The sequence below is a fragment of the Heptranchias perlo genome, chromosome 30 (genome assembly GCF_035084215.1).
Source record: "Heptranchias perlo isolate sHepPer1 chromosome 30, sHepPer1.hap1, whole genome shotgun sequence".
NCBI lineage: Eukaryota > Metazoa > Chordata > Chondrichthyes > Hexanchiformes > Hexanchidae > Heptranchias > Heptranchias perlo.
The window spans coordinates 488,183-507,279 of record NC_090354.1 but is presented as its reverse complement, the minus strand read 5'-3'; the positions used below and the strand labels follow the sequence as shown (position 1 = coordinate 507,279).

The 19,097-nt window shown below is 49.1% G+C and overlaps 1 protein-coding gene across 1 annotated transcript; it reads left to right on the top strand.

Annotated features, from left to right (window-relative positions):
* Positions 1–559: 559 nt before the first annotated feature.
* On the top strand, positions 560–16,834 carry LOC137300086 (C-C chemokine receptor type 7-like). Its single transcript, XM_067969181.1, has 2 exons — positions 560–643; positions 15,629–16,834. Exons 1-2 carry the CDS (start codon positions 641–643, stop codon positions 16,709–16,711), a joined length of 1,086 nt encoding a protein of 361 aa, XP_067825282.1. The 5' UTR covers positions 560–640; the 3' UTR covers positions 16,712–16,834.
* Positions 16,835–19,097: the final 2,263 nt, after the last annotated feature.

Sequence of the window (19,097 nt, the reverse complement as noted above, 5' to 3'; positions counted from 1 at the left end):
TTTTGTTGCGTGACAGCTGATGGGTGAGAGATGGGACGGCAGGACTGCCAGTTGTTTGCAGGTTAGGGGCCAGGGAGGGCCCATCGGTTGGTACCAGCTGGCTGAGTGCAGCTCTGCCCATTGAGCAACAGACCCTGGCAGAGGGTGAGGGTGAGAGGGTGAGGGTGAGGAGGGGTGAGGAGTGAGGGGAGGGTGAGGGAGGTGAGGGGAGGGTGAAGGAGTGAGTGGGGTGAGGGGAGAGGGAGGTGGTGAGGGGATGGTGAGGGGGTGAGGGGAAGGAGAGGGTGAAGGGTTGAGGGGGTGAGGAGGGGTGAGGAGGTTAAAGGTGGGGGTGAGGGGAGGGGGAGGGGAGGATGAAGTGAGATGGGGTGAGGGTGAGAGGGAATGAGGGTGGGAGGAGAGGATGAGAGGGTGAGGGGAGTGTGAGGGGGGAGTGTTTTTATGAGGAAGATCAGTTACCTGACTCTGTGGGTGTGTTGAATGTATCACAGTTGGTGCAGGAGCAGAGCAGGTTTTTTGAGGTTTGTTAGAGCAGATGAGTTGGTTGATAGCAGTATGTGCGAGAGGAACGGCAAGTGCTGAGCACTGATTGAGGCTGAGCCAGTTAGCACTGTGAAAAGAGTCTGCAACCCTGAGGGAAATGGTCAGTGAAGAGTTGAGGTTTGGTTTTATGAGGGTAACTGTGGGCTGTGTATCGGGGTAACTGCGGGCTGTGTATCGGGGTAACTGCGGGCTGCGTATCGGGGTAACCACGGGCTGTGTATCGGGGTAACTGTGGGCTGTGTATCGGGGTAACCACGGGCTGTGTATCGGGGTAACTGTGGGCTGTGTATTGGGGTAACTGTGGGCTGTGTATCGGGGTAACTGTGGGCTGTGTATCGGGGTAACTGCGGGCTGTGTATCGGGGTAACCACGGGCTGTGTATCGGGGTAACTGTGGGCTGTGTATTGGGGTAACTGTGGGCTGTGTATTGGGGTAACTGTGGGCTGTGTATCGGGGTAACTGCGGGCTGTGTATCGGGGTAACCACGGGCTGTGTATCGGGGTAACTGTGGGCTGTGTATTGGGGTAACTGTGGGCTGTGTATCGGGGTAACTGTGGGCTGTGTATCGGGGTAACTGTGGGCTGTGTATCGGGGTAACTGCGGGCTGTGTATCGGGGTAACTTCGAGCTGTGTATCGGGGTAACTGCGGGCTGTGTATCGGGGTAACTGTGGGCTGTGTATCGGGGTAACTGTGGGCTGTGTATCGGGGTAACTGCGGGCTGTGTATCGGGGTAACTGCGGGCTGTGTATCGGGGTAACTTCGAGCTGTGTATCGGGGTAACTGTGGGCTGTGTTTCAGGGTAACTGTGGGCTGTGTATTGGGGTAACTGTGGGCTGTGTATCGGGGTAACTGTGGGCTGTGTATCGGGGTAACTGTGGGCTGTGTATCGGGGTAACTGTGGGCTGTGTATCGGGGTAACTGTGGGCTGTGTATCGGGGTAACTTCGGGCTGTGTATTGGGGTAACCACGGGCTGTGTATCGGGGTAACTGCGGGCTGTGTTTCAGGGTAACTGCGAGCTGTGTATCGGGGTAACTGTGGGCTGTGTATCGGGGTAACTGCGGGCTGTGTATCGGGGTAACTGTGGGCTGTGTATTGGGGTAACTGTGGGCTGTGTATTGGGGTAACTGCAGCCTGTGTATTGGGGTAACTGTGGGCTGTGTATTGGGGTAACTGTGGGCTGTGTATCGGGGTAACTGTGGGCTGTGTATTGGGGTAACTTCGAGCTGTGTATCGGAGTAACTTCGAGCTGTGTATTGTGGTAACTGCAGCCTGTGTATTGGGGTAACTGCAGCCTGTGTATTGGGGTAACTGTGGGCTGTGTATCGGGGTAACTGTGGGCTGTGTATTGGGGTAACTGTGGGCTGTGTATTGGGGTAACTGTGGGCTGTGTATTGGGGTAACTGTGGGCTGTGTATCGGGGTAACTTCGAGCTGTGTATCGGGGTAACTGTGGGCTGTGTATTGTGGTAACTGTGGGCTGTGTATCGGGGTAACTGTGGGCTGTGTCTTGGGGTAACTGTGGGCTGTGTATCGGGGTAACTGTGGGCTGTGTATTGGGGTAACTTCGGGCTGTGTATTGGGGTAACTGTGGGCTGTGTATTGTGGTAACTGTGGGCTGTGTATCGGGGTAACTGTGGGCTGTGTCTTGGGGTAACTGTGGGCTGTGTATCGGGGTAACTGTGGGCTGTGTATTGGGGTAACTTCGGGCTGTGTATTGGGGTAACTGTGGGCTGTGTATTGTGGTAACTGTGGGCTGTGTATCGGGGTAACTGTGGGCTGTGTCTTGGGGTAACTGTGGGCTGTGTATCGGGGTAACTGTGGGCTGTGTATTGGGGTAACCACGGGCTGTGTATCGGGGTAACTGTGGGCTGTGTATTGTGGTAACTGTGGGCTGTGTATCGGGGTAACTGTGGGCTGTGTCTTGGGGTAACTGTGGGCTGTGTATCGGGGTAACTGTGGGCTGTGTATTGGGGTAACTGTGGGCTGTGTATCGGGGTAACTGTGGGCTGTGTATTGGGGTAACTTCGGGCTGTGTATTGGGGTAACTTCGGGCTGTGTATTGGGGTAACCACGGGCTGTGTATCGGGGTAACTGCGGGCTGTGTATTGGGGTAACCACGGGCTGTGTATCGGGGTAACTGTGGGCTGTGTATCGGGGTAACTGTGGGCTGTGTATTGGGGTAACTTCGGGCTGTGTATTGGGGTAACTTCGGGCTGTGTATTGGGGTAACTTCGGGCTGTGTATTGGGGTAACTGTGGGCTGTGTATTGGGGTAACTGTGGGCTGTGTATTGGGGTAACTTCGGGCTGTGTATTGGGGTAACTTCAGGCTGTGTATTGGGGTAACTTCGGGCTGTGTATTGGGGTAACTGTGGGCTGTGTATTGGGGTAACTTCGGGCTGTGTATTGGGGTAACTTCGGGCTGTGTATTGGGGTAACTTCGGGCTGTGTATTGGGGTAACTTAAATATAAGGACAGAGCCAGAGGACTGGAGGATGTTGCATCCTTTTTCAAAAAAGGGGAGAAGGATAAACCTGGCAATTGCAGGCCAGTCAGGTGGTGGGTAACTTTTAGAGACAATGGGGTAAATTTTAACATACCAGCGGGAACAGCGGGGTCAAAACGCAAATGGGAAACCCGGAAAAACTTCCCACGTGTTTTCTTGAATGATTGCGACTGAATTGAAGGCCCTTAATGTGACTTCCGGGTTTGGCGTCTTCAAGCTACGCAGAGGGTGCTCGGCGCTCCTTATAGGGACATTGCAACCATGGGTTTTGAAGGAGAAAGGTAGAATTTAAAGAGATGGAGCAACAAAGGACTAAAACAGCGCCCAGGTTTACTGGCCTCACTTGAGTTGCTACTGGCCGGTGTGAGGAGCAGGAGGGACATACTGTACTCAGGTGATCAGTGGAAGTGCCCTGCTTCTGCCATCAAGAAGGCCTGGCTCGAGGTGGCAGAGGAGCTAAGCATAAGAAGATAAGAAATAGGAGCAGGAGAAGGCCATACGGCCCCTCGAGCCTGCTCCACCATTCAATAAGATCATGGCTGATCTTCGACCTCAACTCCACTTTCCCCCCGATCCCATATCCCGTGATTCCCCTAGAGTCCAAAAATCTATCGATCTCACTCTTGAATTTACTCAACAGAAGCATCCACAGCCCCCTAGAGTGGAGAATTCCAAAGATTCACAACCCTCTGAGTGAAGAAATTTCTCCTCATCTCAATCCTAACTGGCCGACCCCTTATCCTGAGACTATGTCCTCCAGTTTGAGACTCGCCAGCCAGGGGAAACAATCTCTCAGCATCTACCCTGTCAAGCCCTCAAAGAATCTTATATGTTTCAATGAGATCACCTCTCATTCTTCTAAACTCCAGAGTATAGGCCCATTCTACTCAACCTCTCCTCATAGGACAACCCTCTCATCCCAGGAATCAATCTAATGAACCTTTGTTGCACTGCCTCTAAGGCAAGTATATCCTTCCTTAGATAAGGAGACCAAAACTGTACGCAGTACTCCAGGTGAGGTCTCACCAAAGCCCTGTACAATTGTAGTAAGACTTCCTTATTCTTGTACTCCAACCCCCTGCAATAAAGGCCAATGTACCATTTGCCTTCCTAATTGCTTGCTGTACCTGCATGTTAACTTTCTGTGTTTCGTGTACAAGGACACCCGAATCCCTCTGAACAACCATGGGGAAGATCGGGGGGAAATCGGGGGGGGGGGAGAGGCGGAGATTGGGGGGGACAGTGGAAGATTGGGTGGGGGGAGAGTGGAATATTAGGGGGGAGAGGAGAATATCAGGAGGAGAGGGGGAGAACGGGAGGGAGGGGGAGATCGGGGGGGAGAGGGGGAGATCGGGGGGGACATGGGGAGGGTGAGGGAGAGATTGGAGAGGGAGACATTGGGGGCTGAGAGGGACATCGGAGAGGGAGAAACATAGAAAATAGGAGCAGGAGTAGGCCAGTCGGCCCTTCGAGCCTGCTGCACCATTCAATATGATCATGGCTGATCCTCTATCTCAATACCATATTCCCGCTCTCTCCCCATACCCCTTGATGCCTTTTGTGTCTAGAAATCTATCGAGCTCCTTCTTAAATATATTCAGTGACTTGGCCTCCACTGCCTCCTGTGGTAGAGAATTCCACAGGTTCACCACCCTCTGAGTGAAGAAATTTCTCCTCATCTCAGTCCTAAATGTCCTACCCCGTATCCTGAGACTGTGACCCCTCGTTCTGGACCCCCAGCCAGGGGAAACATCCTCCCTGTGTCCAGCCTGTCTAGGAGACATCAGACATCGGCGCAGGGTGGACAGATAGGTTGATTTTGTTTTTTAACTTTGTGTAATTGTTTTTTATTTAATTTATTTTGTTTACTTTTGTCTGATCCGGCCCTGGTTTCACCAGGCGTGAATCAGAGGCCGTGGGAAAGCCGCTCAGGTAAGTTTAAAATCGTTTTAACTATCTACTATATCAGAAATAGAGTGCCTTAAGTACCTCAATGAGGTACATTTGGTTCTTTAACTATCATCCTGCCAGCTTTAATTGCCGGCGGGACCTCTGGATTGGTGAGGTCCACACACAGACGCGTCTGTGACATCCCTGGAAGTCGGCGGGTTGGAGCCGGCTTCCGAACCCACTCAGGATTTTTGCCAGTTTCGCAGCCCCCCCCCTGCCCCCAACGCACCCGCAATTTGATTTTAAAATTGAGCTCTTTGTGTCCTCCTCACTGCTTACTTTCCCACCGAGCTTTGTATCATCAGAAAACTTGGATACATTACACTCGGTCCCTTCATCTAATCATTAATATAGATTGTAAATAGCTGAGGCCCAAGCACCGATCCTTGCGATACCCCACTAGTTACAGCCTGACAACCTGAGAATGATTTGTTTACTCCTACTTTCTGTTTTCTGTCTGTTAACCAATCCTCTATCCATGCTAATATATTACCCCCAATCCCATGAGCCCTAATCTTGTGTAACAACCTTTTATGTGGCATCTTATCGAATGCCTTTTGAAAATCCAAATATACGACATCCACTGGTTCCTCTTTATCTACCCTGCTAGTTACACCCTCAAAAAACTCTAATAGATTTGTCAAACACAATTTCCCTTTCATAAAACCATGTTGACTCTGCCTAAACATATTATGATTTTCTAAGTACCCATCTTTAATAATGGATTTCAGCATTTTCCTGACGACCGATGTCAGGCTAACTGGCCTGTAGTTCCCTGTTTTCTCTCTCCCTCCTTTGAATAGCGATGTTACATTTGCTGCCTTCCAATCCACTGGGACCTTTCTAGAATCTAGGGAATTTTGGAAGATCACAACCAATGCATCCACGATCTCTGCAGCCACCTCTTTTAGAACCCTCAGATGCAGGCCATCAGGTCCAGGGGATTTGTCAGCTTTTAGTTCCATTAATTTCTCCAGTACTTTTTCTTTACTAATATTAATTTTTTTTTATTCGTTCACAGGATGTGGGCGTCGCTGGCAAGGCCAGCATTTAGATCCTTGGTTCCCCACTATTTCTAACATGTTTTTTGTGTCTTCTACTGTGAAGACAGATACAAAATATTTGTTTAATGTCCCTGCCATTTCCTGATTCCCCATTATAATTTCTCCTGTCTCAGCCTCTAAAGGACCCATGTTTACTTTCTTTGCTCTCTTCCTTTTTACATACTTGTAGAAGCTCTTACAATCTTTTTATATTTCTTGCGAGTTTACTCTCATTCTATTTTCTCCCTCTTTATCAATCTTTTGTCATCCTTTGCTGGTTTCTAAAACTCTCCCAATCCTCAGGCTTACTCTTATTGGCAACATTATAGGCCTCTTTTAATCTAATACTATCCTTAACTTCTTTAGTTAGCCACGGATGGATCACTTTTCCCGTGGAGTTTTTATTCCTCAATGGAATGTATATTCGTCGAGAATTATGAAATATTTCTTTAAATGTTCACCATTGATTATGTACCGTCATATCCTTTAATCTAACTTCCCTACAAGGGGAGAAAGAACAGATGCGTGTGAGTGAGTGAAGGTGACGAGCAGCAGGAGCACGATGGCAAGGATGTGGGTTCAGTGCAGGAAGCACTTTAATGACCTAACCACGTCAGAAAAAGTGAGTACAGTTACTGATTCACCCACATCCTGTGGTGCACAGCACCCGCCCCCCCAACTCTGTGTTGCCAAGCCTACTCCGTCACATCACTCCTCACACCTGCTTAGGTCTCAGCATCAACTAACCTACACTTTCTATGCACTTGCTCACCTCCCCATTTGTGCACCCACCACTCCCACTCGCCCCAATCCTGATGCAATGTGATGAATCTGCCTGATGGTCACCCTCTGATGCATCTGTTCACTATCAGCCTCACCCAAAACAGTCCATTCATCGGGTGCCCGCGTCTCCTTCAGTTAGTCACAGGTCTGTTCTTTCTCCTCTTGTAGGAGAAGAGAGCACAAAATACACAGGAGAGGAGCAGAACTAGAGGGGGGGCCGCCACAAATAGTGGTCCTGACAGAGGCGGAGGAGGAGGCGATAGAGCTCAGCCATACGGTTGAATGCCTGGTCATCGGAGATGGGGAGACTGGCAACCCGTAGATGGCCGGTGACAGAACTTTAACATCCTTTACACACATCATGAATTGATTTTATCAATGACTGACCTGTTGGACACCTCAGTATGGTCATTGCAATCTAACTTCTGCGATGATTCTTAATATTGCTTTTTGTTCTCTTCCAGGGCCTTCAAGGATTAGTGACGAGGCACGTTCCATGGAAGAGGCCGATTCCTCAGAGGAGCTCCATTCTTCTGAGGGTGCACCGTCACATCATATCCAGCCATGCAGCAGCGCAGATACTGGGACTTCTGTGCGTCCTGTTAGGCAGATAGTTGGGTTGTCACCCAGTGATCCACCGCTCACAAGTGAGCACGAGCAGACACTGGTGGCAGGGACAGCTGTGGAGAGTCCACGTCAGGGGGCGCACTCCTCTCCAAGCTCTGCTCAGCTGGATACAGATGCTCAGCCCCTGGGACCATCATTGAGAGTGAGAATGACGGAGGTACAGCAGCACGTTCATGAGGTACTGGAAAACGTGCCCCGCACACTCTCCACAATAGCGCAGCAGATGGAGGAGTCCAACTCCATCACTGGTGGATTGGATTAAACAGGCAGACGGATACTTTAGCCGTGGCCTTACAACATGTCCCAGATGTGCTCCAGGCTGTTGTCCACAAGAGTGGTGGGAGTGATGTTGCACTGGCCCAGGAGAGGGATGATGGTGAAAGGGGACATGGAAGTGGGGACTCCAATAAAAGCGCTCCCAAGTCTCACCCGTTGCCCTCCCCTCAACCGATACCTGCAATGCTGCCTCCTCTCCCGATGGCTGAGTCTGCCCCTGCACAGGTGCAGGTGGAGCAGTCTTTGGCAGGGCCTTCAAGGCTCCAAACGCAGAGGGCACAGGCCAAGAGCATCTCAGCAGTTAGGGCAGGGACCTGAACAACCTGCCACTACTTCTGCTGAAGCCACAGAGGATGCACCACAGAGAAGTGGGAGGAAGAAGGCGGCTAAAGTTTTGTAATCACCAAGGGTATGCACAAGGGTGTCTGACAGAATGTCATGTTTTTCATTCATATTTGTTTTTTCTTACCTGCACATTAAAGGTTTTAATTGTCAACGTCCTGTTCATTCTTGCGTCCCTTTCATGTCCCACATCATTCCCGCCAAGACTTGATGCCACCCATTGGGCACGTTTATAATGGTTGTATGTGTGGTTGTAGGAATGTTTTGTGCAAGCAGTGGGGGGAGAGCTGGTGTTGGTGGAGGTGCTGGTTCCAGGTGGCCTTTGTAGTTCACTATCTTCAGTTTGCAGATCTCCTTATGAGAACCTATTAGATATGAGTGACTCCCTGGCATCACGAGCAGCCACGTGCGCCGCTGCTCTGGCGATAAGTTGCCCATCTTCATCCTCCTCCTCCTCGTCTTCTTCAATGTTGCCGGCAGATGTGGATGTTTTATGAACACATGGGACCTCATCCACCTGTAACCCTCTCTGTTGAGCGATGTTAGGCAGGATGCAGCACATGACTATTATTCTGCACGCCCTTGCTGGTGAGTATTGAAGGGCTCCCTCAGATCGATCCATGCACCTGAAGTGCATCTTGAGCATTCCAATGGCCTGTTCAGTGACAGACCTGGGGGTGCTCTGACTGTCGTCGTACCGCTGCTGTGCCTCACTGGTGGGGTTTCGCACAGGTGTCATGAGCCAAGTCTGCAGGGTGTATCCCTTGTCTCCAAGGAGCCAGCCCTTAAGTCTGCCTTGTGCGTGGAAGAGGGCCGGGATGTTGGACCCGCGCAAAATTAAGAAATCATAGCAGCTGCCAGGGAATTTGGCAAACACCCGCAGAAACCTCCTCTGGTGGTCACAAACCAGCTGTACATTAATGGAGTGTAATCACTTTCTGTTGATGAACAGTCCTGGCTCATGTGGAGGTCCTCGGATTGCTATGTGTGTGCAATCAATTGTGCCCTGTACCCATAGGAAGCCAGCCAGAGAGTTGAAACTCACTGCCCTCTCAATCTGGCTGTTGTCGTAACGAAGGAAGTTCACATAGTCGGACATACTGGCAAACAAGCCATCTGTCACCTGTTTTTATACACTTAGAATCATAGAATCATATAATGGTTACAGCTCAGAAGGAGGCCGTTCGATCCATCGAGCCCGAGCCAGCTCTTTGTGAGAGCAATCCAGCTAGTCCCACTCCCCCACCCTTTCCCTGTAGCCCTGCAAATTTTTTCCCTTCAAGAATTTATCCAATTCCTTTTTGAAAGCCACGATTGCATCTGCCTCCATCACCCTTTCAGGCAGCACATTCCAGATCATAACCACTCGCTGCTTAAAAACATTTTTCCTTATGTCACCTTTGGTTCCTTAGCCAATCACATTAAATCTGTGTCCTCTGGTTTTCAAACCTTCTGCCAATGAGAACAGTTTCTTTTTATTTACTTTATCTAAACTCTTCATGATTTTGAACACTTGTGTCAAATCTCCTCTTAACCTTCTCTGCTCTAAGGAGAAAAATCCCAGCTTCTCCAGTCTCTCCACATAACTGAAGTCCCTCATCCCTGGAATCATTCTAGTCAATCTTTTCTGCTCCCTCTCTAAGGCCTTCACATCTTTCCTAAAGTGTGGTGTCCAGAATTGGACACAATACTCCAGTTGTGGCCGAACCAGTGTTTAATAAAGGGTCATCATGACTACCCTATGCCTCTATTTATAAAGCCCAGGATACCGTATGCTTTTTTTAAAACTGCTTTCTCAACCTGTCCTGCCACCTACAAAGATTTGTGCACACACCCCCCAAGGACTCTCTGTTCCTGCACCCTCTTTAGAATTGTACCATTTAGTTTATATTGCCTCTCCTCATTTTTCCTGCCAAAATCTATCAGTTTGTACTTTCTGCATTAAATTTCATCTTTTTTTATTCAAGCATGGGATGTGGGCATCGCTGGCGAGGCCGGCATTTATTGCCCATCCCTAATTGCCCTTGAGAAGGTGGTGGTGAGCCGCCTTCTTGAACCGCTGCAGTCTGTGTGGTGACGGTTCTCCCACAGTGCTGTTAGGAAGGGAGTTCCAGGATTTTGACCGAGCGATGATGAAGGAACGGCGATATATTTCCAAGTCGGGATGGTGTGTGACTTGGAGGGGAACGTGCAGGTGGTGTTATTCCCATGCGCCTGTTGCCCTTGTCCTTCTAGGTGGTAGAGGTCGCGGGTTTGGGAGGTGCTGTCGAAGAAGCCTTGGCGAGTTGCTGCAGTGCATCCTGTGGATGGTACACACTGCAGCCACAGTGCGCCGGTGGTGAAGGGAGTGAGTTTTTAAGATGGTGGATAGAGGGTCAATCAAGCGGGCTGCTTTGTCCTGGATGGTGTCGAGCTTCTTGAGTGTTGTTGGAGCTGCACTCATCCAGGCAAGTGGAGAGTATTCCATCACACTCCTGACTTGTGCCTTGTAGATGGTGGAAAGACTTTGGGAGTCAGGAGGTGAGTCACTCGCCGCAGAATACCCAGCCTCTGACCTGCTCTCGTAGCCACAGTATTTATATGGCTGGTCCAGTTAAGTTTCTGGTCAATAGTGACCCCCAAGATGTTGATGGTGGGGGATTTGGCGATGGTAACGCCGTTGAATGTCAAGGGGAGGTGGTTAGACTCTTTCTTGTTGGAGATGGTCATTGCCTGGCACTTGTCTGGCGCGAATGTTACTTGCCACTTATCAGCACAAGCCTGGATGTTGTCCAGGTATTGCTGCATGCGGGCTCGGACTGCTTCATTATCTGAGGGATTGCGAATGGAACTGAACACTGTGGAATCATCAGCGGACGTCCCCATTTCTGACCTTATGATGGAGGGAAGGTCATTGATGAAGCAGCTGAAGATGGTTGGGCCTAGGACACTGCCCTGAGGAACTCCTGCAGCAATGTCCTGGGGCTGAGATGATTGGCCTCCAACAACCACTACCATCTTCCTTTGTGCTAGGTATGACTCCAGCCACTGGAGAGTTTTCCCCCTTGACTTCAATTTTACTAAGGCTCCTTGGTGCCACACTCAGTCAAATGCTGCCTTGATGTCAAGGGCAGTCACCCTCACCTCACCTCTGGAATTCAGCTCTTTTGTCCATGTTTGGACCAAGGCTGTAATGAGGTCTGGAGCCGAGTGTTCCTGGCAGAACCCAAACTGAGCATCGCGAGCAGGTTATTGGTGAGTAAGTGCCGCTTGATAGCACTGTTGATGACACCTTCCGTCATTTGCTGATGATTGAGAATAGGCTGATGGGGCGGTAATTGGCCGGATTGGATTTGTCCTGATTTTTGTGGACAGGACATACCTGGTCAATTTTCCACATTGTCGGGTAGATGTCAATGTTGTAGCTGTAATGGAACAGCTTGGCTATAGGCGCAGCTAGTTCTGGACACATCTGCCATGTGTCTGCCCTTTCCACCAGCTTGTCTACGTGCAGATGACTGAGAGATCCTGGCGATGTCACCAGTGGTGCCCGGGAAGGATCCAGAGGCAAAGAAGTTGAGGGCAGTGGTGACTTTAACTGCGATGGGCAATGTGTGGCCACCAGGCCCAGCCGGGAGCAGCTGTGCATGAAGGAACCTGCAGGTATCTGTGACCACCTGGTGACTCAATCTCAACCTGCGTAGGCACTGCTCCTCAGAGAGGTCCAGGAAACTCAGCCTCTGTCTGTAGACCCTCTCACAAGGGTAGTGCCTCCTGTGACCTCGACCCCTCCATTTCCCCTCTCTGCTCTTCTGCAGGTCCTTGTGGCGCACCCCTGCCTGGGAGCTGCAACTCCCAGAACTGCACACCATGCCTGCCGTGAATGGTGATGTGCCTCCTCCTCATATCACTGTGGAATACATCCATTGTGTCCCCCATCCTGATGTTGTCATATTGTGGGGGTCCAAATGTAGATAAATATTTCTGAACACAAGAATTCTGAGTGTGGACCAAGAAATCTCAGTCTAAACATAAAGAACTCTGAGCCAAAGGTTCGTCTGAGAGAACTGAGTGCCCTGCTGCAAAAACAAACCTTTTATTCACATATATCAATCACTGGTTTAAAGGTCCAAATGAGGGTCGGCTGCAACTCGCCTCCATTTCCGTGGCGTGATTCAGAGGCCATGGGAGATGCGTTCAGGAGAAGTTAAAATGGTTTGTGTAGGTCAGTACACAAAAAGTTAACAGCTTTAAGTCATCTAAATACCTCAATTGGCCCTTTAAATATCGGCCTGCCAGCTTTAAGTGCCGGCACTTCTGGTTGTCAGAAGCACACGCGGATCCAAACACATCTGGGTCAAATTCGGAACTGACTTCATTGGAGCCAGGATGTGATCCCGCTCTGAAAACGGAGGATTTTTATGACCCACCCACCCCCAGCTCACCCATTCCTGGGGATTAAAATTTACCCCAATGATAAGGAATAAATTAATTGGCACTTGGAAAAGTGTGGGTTAATAAATGAAAGTCAGCTCAGATTTGTTAAAGGAAAATCATGTTTGATTAACTTGATTGAGTTCTTTGAAGTAACGGAGAGGGTTGATGAAGGTCGTGCGATTGTTGTGTAGATAGACTTCCGGGCTTGGGCTGATAAGTGGCAAGTAACATTCACGCCAGACAAGTGCCAGGCAATGATCATCTCCAACAAGTGAGAGTCTAACCACCTCCCCTTGACATTCAATGGCAATAACATTGCTGAATTCCCCACCATCAACATCCTGGGGGTCACCATTGACCGGAAACTTAACTGGACCAGCCACATAAATACCGTGGCTACTACAGCAGGTCAGAGGTTGGATATTCTGCAGCGAGTGACTCACCTCCTCACTCCTCAAAATCTCTCCACCACCTTCAAAGTTCAAGTCAGGAGTGTGATGGAATACTCTCCACTTGCCTGGATGAGTGCAGCTCCAACAACACTCAAGAAGCTCGACACCATCCAGGACAAAGCAGCCCGCTTGATTGGCACCCTATCCACCACCCTAAACATTCACTCCCTCCACCACCGGCGCACTGTGGCTGCAGTGTGCACCATCCACAGGATGCACTGCAGCAACTCACCAAGGCTTCTTCGACAGCACCTCCCTAACCCGTGACCTCTACCACGTAGAAGGACAAGAGCAGCAGGCACATGGGAACAACACCACCTGCACGTTCCCCTCCAAGTCACGCATCATCCTGACTTGGAAATATATCGCCGTTCCTTCATCGTCACTGGGTCAAAATCCTGGAACTCCCTTCCTAACAGCACTGTGGGAGAACCTTCACCACACAGACTGCAGCGGTTCAAGAAGGCGGCTCACCACCACCTTCTCAAGGGCAATTAGGGATGGGCAATAAATGCCGGCCTCGCCAGCGACGCCCATATCCCAAGAATAGGAAAAATATCTAAGGAGTTCTTACTTAGACTTTTCTGACTATCAGTGCCTCCGATTCCCACCGTCCCACACAGAGGCGATTGGGTAGATATGTTAACTGCTGACTGATGATCTGCAGCCCACTTCTACCAAGAGAACAGCATTGTTTGTGCCTGTCAGTTATAAGAACATTACAGCATACGAAATAGGAGCAGGAGTGGGCCATGCGGCCCCTCGAGCCTGCTCCACCATTCAATCAGATCAAGGCTGATCTTCAACCTCAACTCCACTTTCCTGCCCAATCCCCATATCCCTCGATTCCCCTAGAGTCCAAAAATCTATCTATCTCAGCTGTGATATACTCAATGACTGAGCATCCACAGCCCTCTGAGGTAGAGAATTCTAAAGATTCACAACCCACTGAGTGAAGAAATTCCTCCTCATCTTAGGCTTAAATGTCCGACCCCTTATCCTGAGACTATGCCCTCTAGTTCTAGACTCTCCAGCCAGGGGAAACAACCTCTCAGCATCTACCCTGTCAAGCCCCCATGAATCTTATATGTTTCAATGAGATTACCTCTCATTCTTCTAAACTCCATAGAGTATAGGCCCATTCCACTCAATCTCTCCTCATAGGATAACCCTCTCATTCCAGGAATTAATCTAATGAACCTTTGTTGCACTGCCTCTAAGGTAAGTATATCCTTCCTTAGATAAGGAGACCTAAACTGTACGCAGTACTCCAGGTGAGGTCTCAGCAAAGCCCTGTACAATTGTAGTAAGGCTTCCTTACTCTTGTACTCCAACCCCCTTGCAATAAAGGCCAACATGCCATTTGCTTTCCTAATAGCCTGCTGTACCTGCATACTAATTTTCTGTGTTTCTTGTACCAGGTCATCCAAGTCTCTCTGAACACCAACATTTAATAGTTTCTCACCATTTAAAAAATATTCTGTTTTTCTATTCTTCCTACCAAAGTGAATAACCTCACATTTCCCCACATTATACTCCATCTGCCACCTTCTTGTCCACTCACTTAACCTGTCTATATCCCTTTGCAGACTCTTTGTGTCCTCCTCACAGCTTACTTTCCCACCTAGCTTTGTATCGCCAGCAAACTTGGATACATTACACTCAGTCCATTCATCCAACTCATTAATATAGATTGTAAATAGCTGAGGCCCAAGCACTGATCCTTGCGGCACCCCACTAGTTACAGCCTGCCAACCTGAGAATGACCCATTTATTCCTACCCTGTTTTCTGTCCGTTAACCAATCCTCTATCCATGCTAATATATTACCCCAAACCCCATGAGCCCTTATCTTGCATAACACTGCTGACAGCAGTCCCATAGGTGCAAAGAACACAATGAAGTGCATGTAGCATTCAAAGCCCCTTATCAGAACCCTCTCAATTTCATGAACAGCAACGGCTAGTCTGAGATGCCAGTCACCTTATCCTACGCATCAATGCCAGTCACCCAGGAAACTTCCAAAATGCTTTCATCATGCAATAAACCACTATACCAGCTCTCAAAGTTGTATTAACAAGATTGGTGATCAGGTTATCCCCTGCAGTCATGGGAAATGACCCCAGCCAGGCTTCCAGAGACAACAGATATAATGAAGCCCGTGTCAGTGCAAGAAATGTGATAGGGGCTATAGGCATTTAGAAGTCTTGTTTTAGATGCCTGGATAAAGCTGGTGGAGCCTGCAATACAGTCCTGGTTCATTACAAGCTCTATGGATCAGTATTGGTCAGACGGGCTCTACGGGTCAGTATCGGTCAGACGGGCTCTGCGGGTCAGTATCGGTCAGACGGGCTCTACAGGTCAGTATCGGTCAGACGGGCTCTACGGGTCAGTATCGGTTAGACGGGCTCTACGGGTCAGTATCGGTTAGACGGGCTGTATGGGTCAGTATCGGTCAGACGGGCTCTACGGGTCAGTATCGGTCAGACGGGCTCTACGGGTCAGTATCGGTCAGACGGGCTCTACGGGTCAGTATCGGTTAGACGGGCTCTACGGGTCAGTATCGGTTAGACGAGCTCTAAGAGTCAGTATCGGTCAGACGGGCTCTACGGGTCAGTATTGGTCAGATGGGCTGTATGGATCAGTATGAGTGTCTCACTGGATGTGGTTCTGTTCTGTTTGATATTTTTAGGTGTCTGCGACAATGGCAAATTCTGCACCGACCCCGGATTATAGTGAGGATTTCAGCGTTGATACCATAGATTACTCAGACATCCCTTCTGTCTGTGTTAAGAATGATGTCCAGAAGTTGATCAGCACACTCCAGCCGTGCATCTACTCACTGGTATTTATTCTGGGCCTGGTGGGAAACAGTCTGGTGCTGGGGACATACATTTATCACAAGAGGCTGAAGTCAATGACTGACCTGTACTTGCTGAATCTGGCTATCGCTGACATCCTCTTCCTCTTCACACTTCCATTCCAGGCTGCCAGCTCAGTCACCGGCTGGATCTTTGGAACTTTCATCTGCCGAATTGTGCAGAGTTTATACAAAATGAACCTGTACAGTGGCTTCCTCTTTCTGATGTGTATCAGTGTTGACCGGTACTTTGTGATTGTCCGAGCAGCTGCTGCCCATAGGCTGCGCTCCAAGCGATTGCTCTACAGCCGCTTCATCTGCTTGATTGTTTGGCTTGTTTCGGTGTTTCTCAGCCTTCCACAGTTCGTTTACACCAAGGTAGAAATAAAACCAGAATCTATCTGCTTGGTCAGTTACACTGACAGCATGGGCACCTGGATGAAAGTGTTCACCCTGATCCTACAGCTGCTGGTGGGATTCTTTCTCCCAATGGTTGTGATGGTTTTCTGTTATTCTGTTACTATTAAGACTCTATTGCAGGCTCGAAACTTTCAAAAGCACAAAGCAATCAAGTTGATTCTGGTGGTGGTGCTCATTTTTATTGTTTTCCAGGCACCGTACAACATACTCACAATCCTCAAAACCATGGAAACGCTGAGGAAGAACGGAGTGCCATGTCATGAGAGCAAACTGAGGGACATCGCAGTCCAGGTGACCAGTGGCCTGGCCTACACTCGGTGCTGCCTCAACCCCATTCTCTACGTGTTTGTAGGGGTGAAATTCAGGAACAACCTCCTGAGTCTGCTGCAACACGCAGGCTGCATCGAGCACAGGGGGCCCAGCACCTCCCGCACTAACAGCGGCAGGCGACTGTCAGTCGCAAACACAGAGATTACCAACACCTTCACAATATAGAACCGACATCCAGTGGATTCAGTGGAACTTTTCAATGGAACTTGCTCTTTAATTCAAAATGTGAATATTTTCCTTCATGATCTAATTTTGCTAGGGGCAGAAGGCAGGGATAGGGCAAGGAGTGGGGCAGGGATTGGGGACAGGAATTGGGGGCTGGGTTGGGGGCATGTCTCACCGCGGGGTGGGGGGCCAGGCGAGCACGAACTATTGGGTTGGGAGCTTAAGCGGCTGCCATCTTGGCTTTTGGGGCCATTGCTTAAAGGGGCGTCCATGGTGGGGGGGGCAGTTGCCAACACTCCAGGACTGTCCTGGAGTCTCCAGGAATTAAAGATTAATCTCCAGGACACTACTGCAAGCAACAGCCAGGAGAAAAATCATAGGGGCATTAAAAAAAGTATATTTTTTCCATTTTCTTTGAACTCTTTCATATTAGTTATAAAAATATTGACATTGGGAAAAAGGCTGTTTGACTGCAGGACAGTTGGAAGCAGAAGGTCACATGATGAAACCTCCAGGAATACATCCAACCAGAGATGGCAACCATAAGGGGGTTACATCAATCCTTCACTCTGTTCTCCAGCAAGGCCCCAGGACAACAGCATGCCTGTTCCCCCCCACACCTACTCCACCAGTGCCCATGTCAGTGCCACACAGCCAGCTGGGCCAGACTGCCCCGGCCCAGGCCAAGAGACTGCAGTCTGAGCTGGGCCCTCAAGGCCTAGAGCTGCTCCAGGTCACCCATCAAGGCCATAGAGTGTCCTCAGTGGAAGCTCAGCAGCCTCCAGCTCCCAAGCTGCAGCATGTGGAGAAGCACCTCATATGGGCACTAGGGTAGGGAAAGGAGCACAGAGGACAGGCATAAGGCCTTGCACAAGTGTCAGTAGTTCAATATTTTGTCAATGCTGCCATGATTTGTTTGATAAAATTGTTTTTTGTTCTGGATTTGGTGTTGGTGTTTGCCTTTGTAGTGAAGTGAAGGCAAAGCCCATAAGTGTGGAGTGAAGGAAAGCAATAGGATGGTCGTTGTAAGAGAGGTGAGGATTATGGGGAAGGGGACGGCTGATTTAAGTGAATCATTCCTCGATCAGCTGGTCTCTTAGAGTTTGGGCAGACAGGGGCTCTGGTGATTGCTGCCTCTCCTCCTCCTCTTCCTCTTCCTGCTCCTCCTCCTGTACTTGTTGCTGCCCGGGTTTGGTAAGGGCTGGTCCTTCGTGATGGTGAAGTTGTGGAATATGCTGCAGATGACCTCAAATCTGTTTGTCTCTGGGTAGAATTGAGGAATAGAAAAAGATGTAAGACTTTGGTGGGAGTTCTCTACAGACCTCCTGATTGCAGTGATAAGCAGCAGGATGCATAAATACAGAGATCAGAAAGCTTGTTGCAAAAGCAGAGTGGTTATAATGAGAGACTTTAATTTTCACATAGACTGGGAGAAACAGAACATCTCGAGTCCCAGAGGCAGTGAATTTCTTGAGTGTATTTCGGACAGTTTTCTGTAACAATGTGTTCTTGAACCAACAAGAGGACTGGCCATATTAGATTTAGTGATGAGTAAAGAGCCAGAATTCATCAGCTAGATGGTCCAATATATCTTTGTTAACAGTGACCATAATATGAGTGAATTCAATATTAGGTTTTAGAGGATGAGGGTGAGTCATGAACCAAGGTATTAATCATAGAATCATTACAGCACAGAAGGAGGCCACTCAGCCCATCGAACCCGTGCCGGCTCATTGTAAGACCAATCCAGTTAGTCCTATTCGCCTGCTCTTTCCCCGTAGCCCTACAGATTTTTCCCTTCAAGTGTTTATCCAATTCCTTTTTGAGGGCCAAGATTAAATCTGCTTCCACCACCCTTTCAGGCAGCGCATTCCAGATCATAACCACTCGCTACGTAAAAAGTTTTTCCTCATGTCGCCTTTCGTTCTTTTGCCAATCACCTTAAATCTGTGCCCTCTGGTTCTCGACCCTTCCGCCAATGAGAACAGTTTCTCTTTATTTACTTTATCTAGACCCTTCATGATTTTGAACTCTATCAAACCTCCTCTCAACCTTCTCTGTTCCAAGGAGATTAATCCCAGCTTCTCCAGTCTATCCACATAACTGAAGTCCCTCATCCCTGGAATCATTCTAGTAAATCTCTTCTGCTCCCTCTCTAAGGCCTTCACATCTTTCCTAAAGTACGGTGCCCAGAATTGGACACAATACTCCAGTTGTGGCCGAACCAGTGTTTATAAAGGTTCATCATGACTTCCTTGCTTTTGTACTCTAAACCTCTATTTATAAAGCCCAGGATCCTGTATGCTTTTTTAAACCACTTTCTCAACCTGTCCTGTCACCTTCAAAGATTTGTGCACATATACTCCCAGGTCTCTCTGTTCTTGCA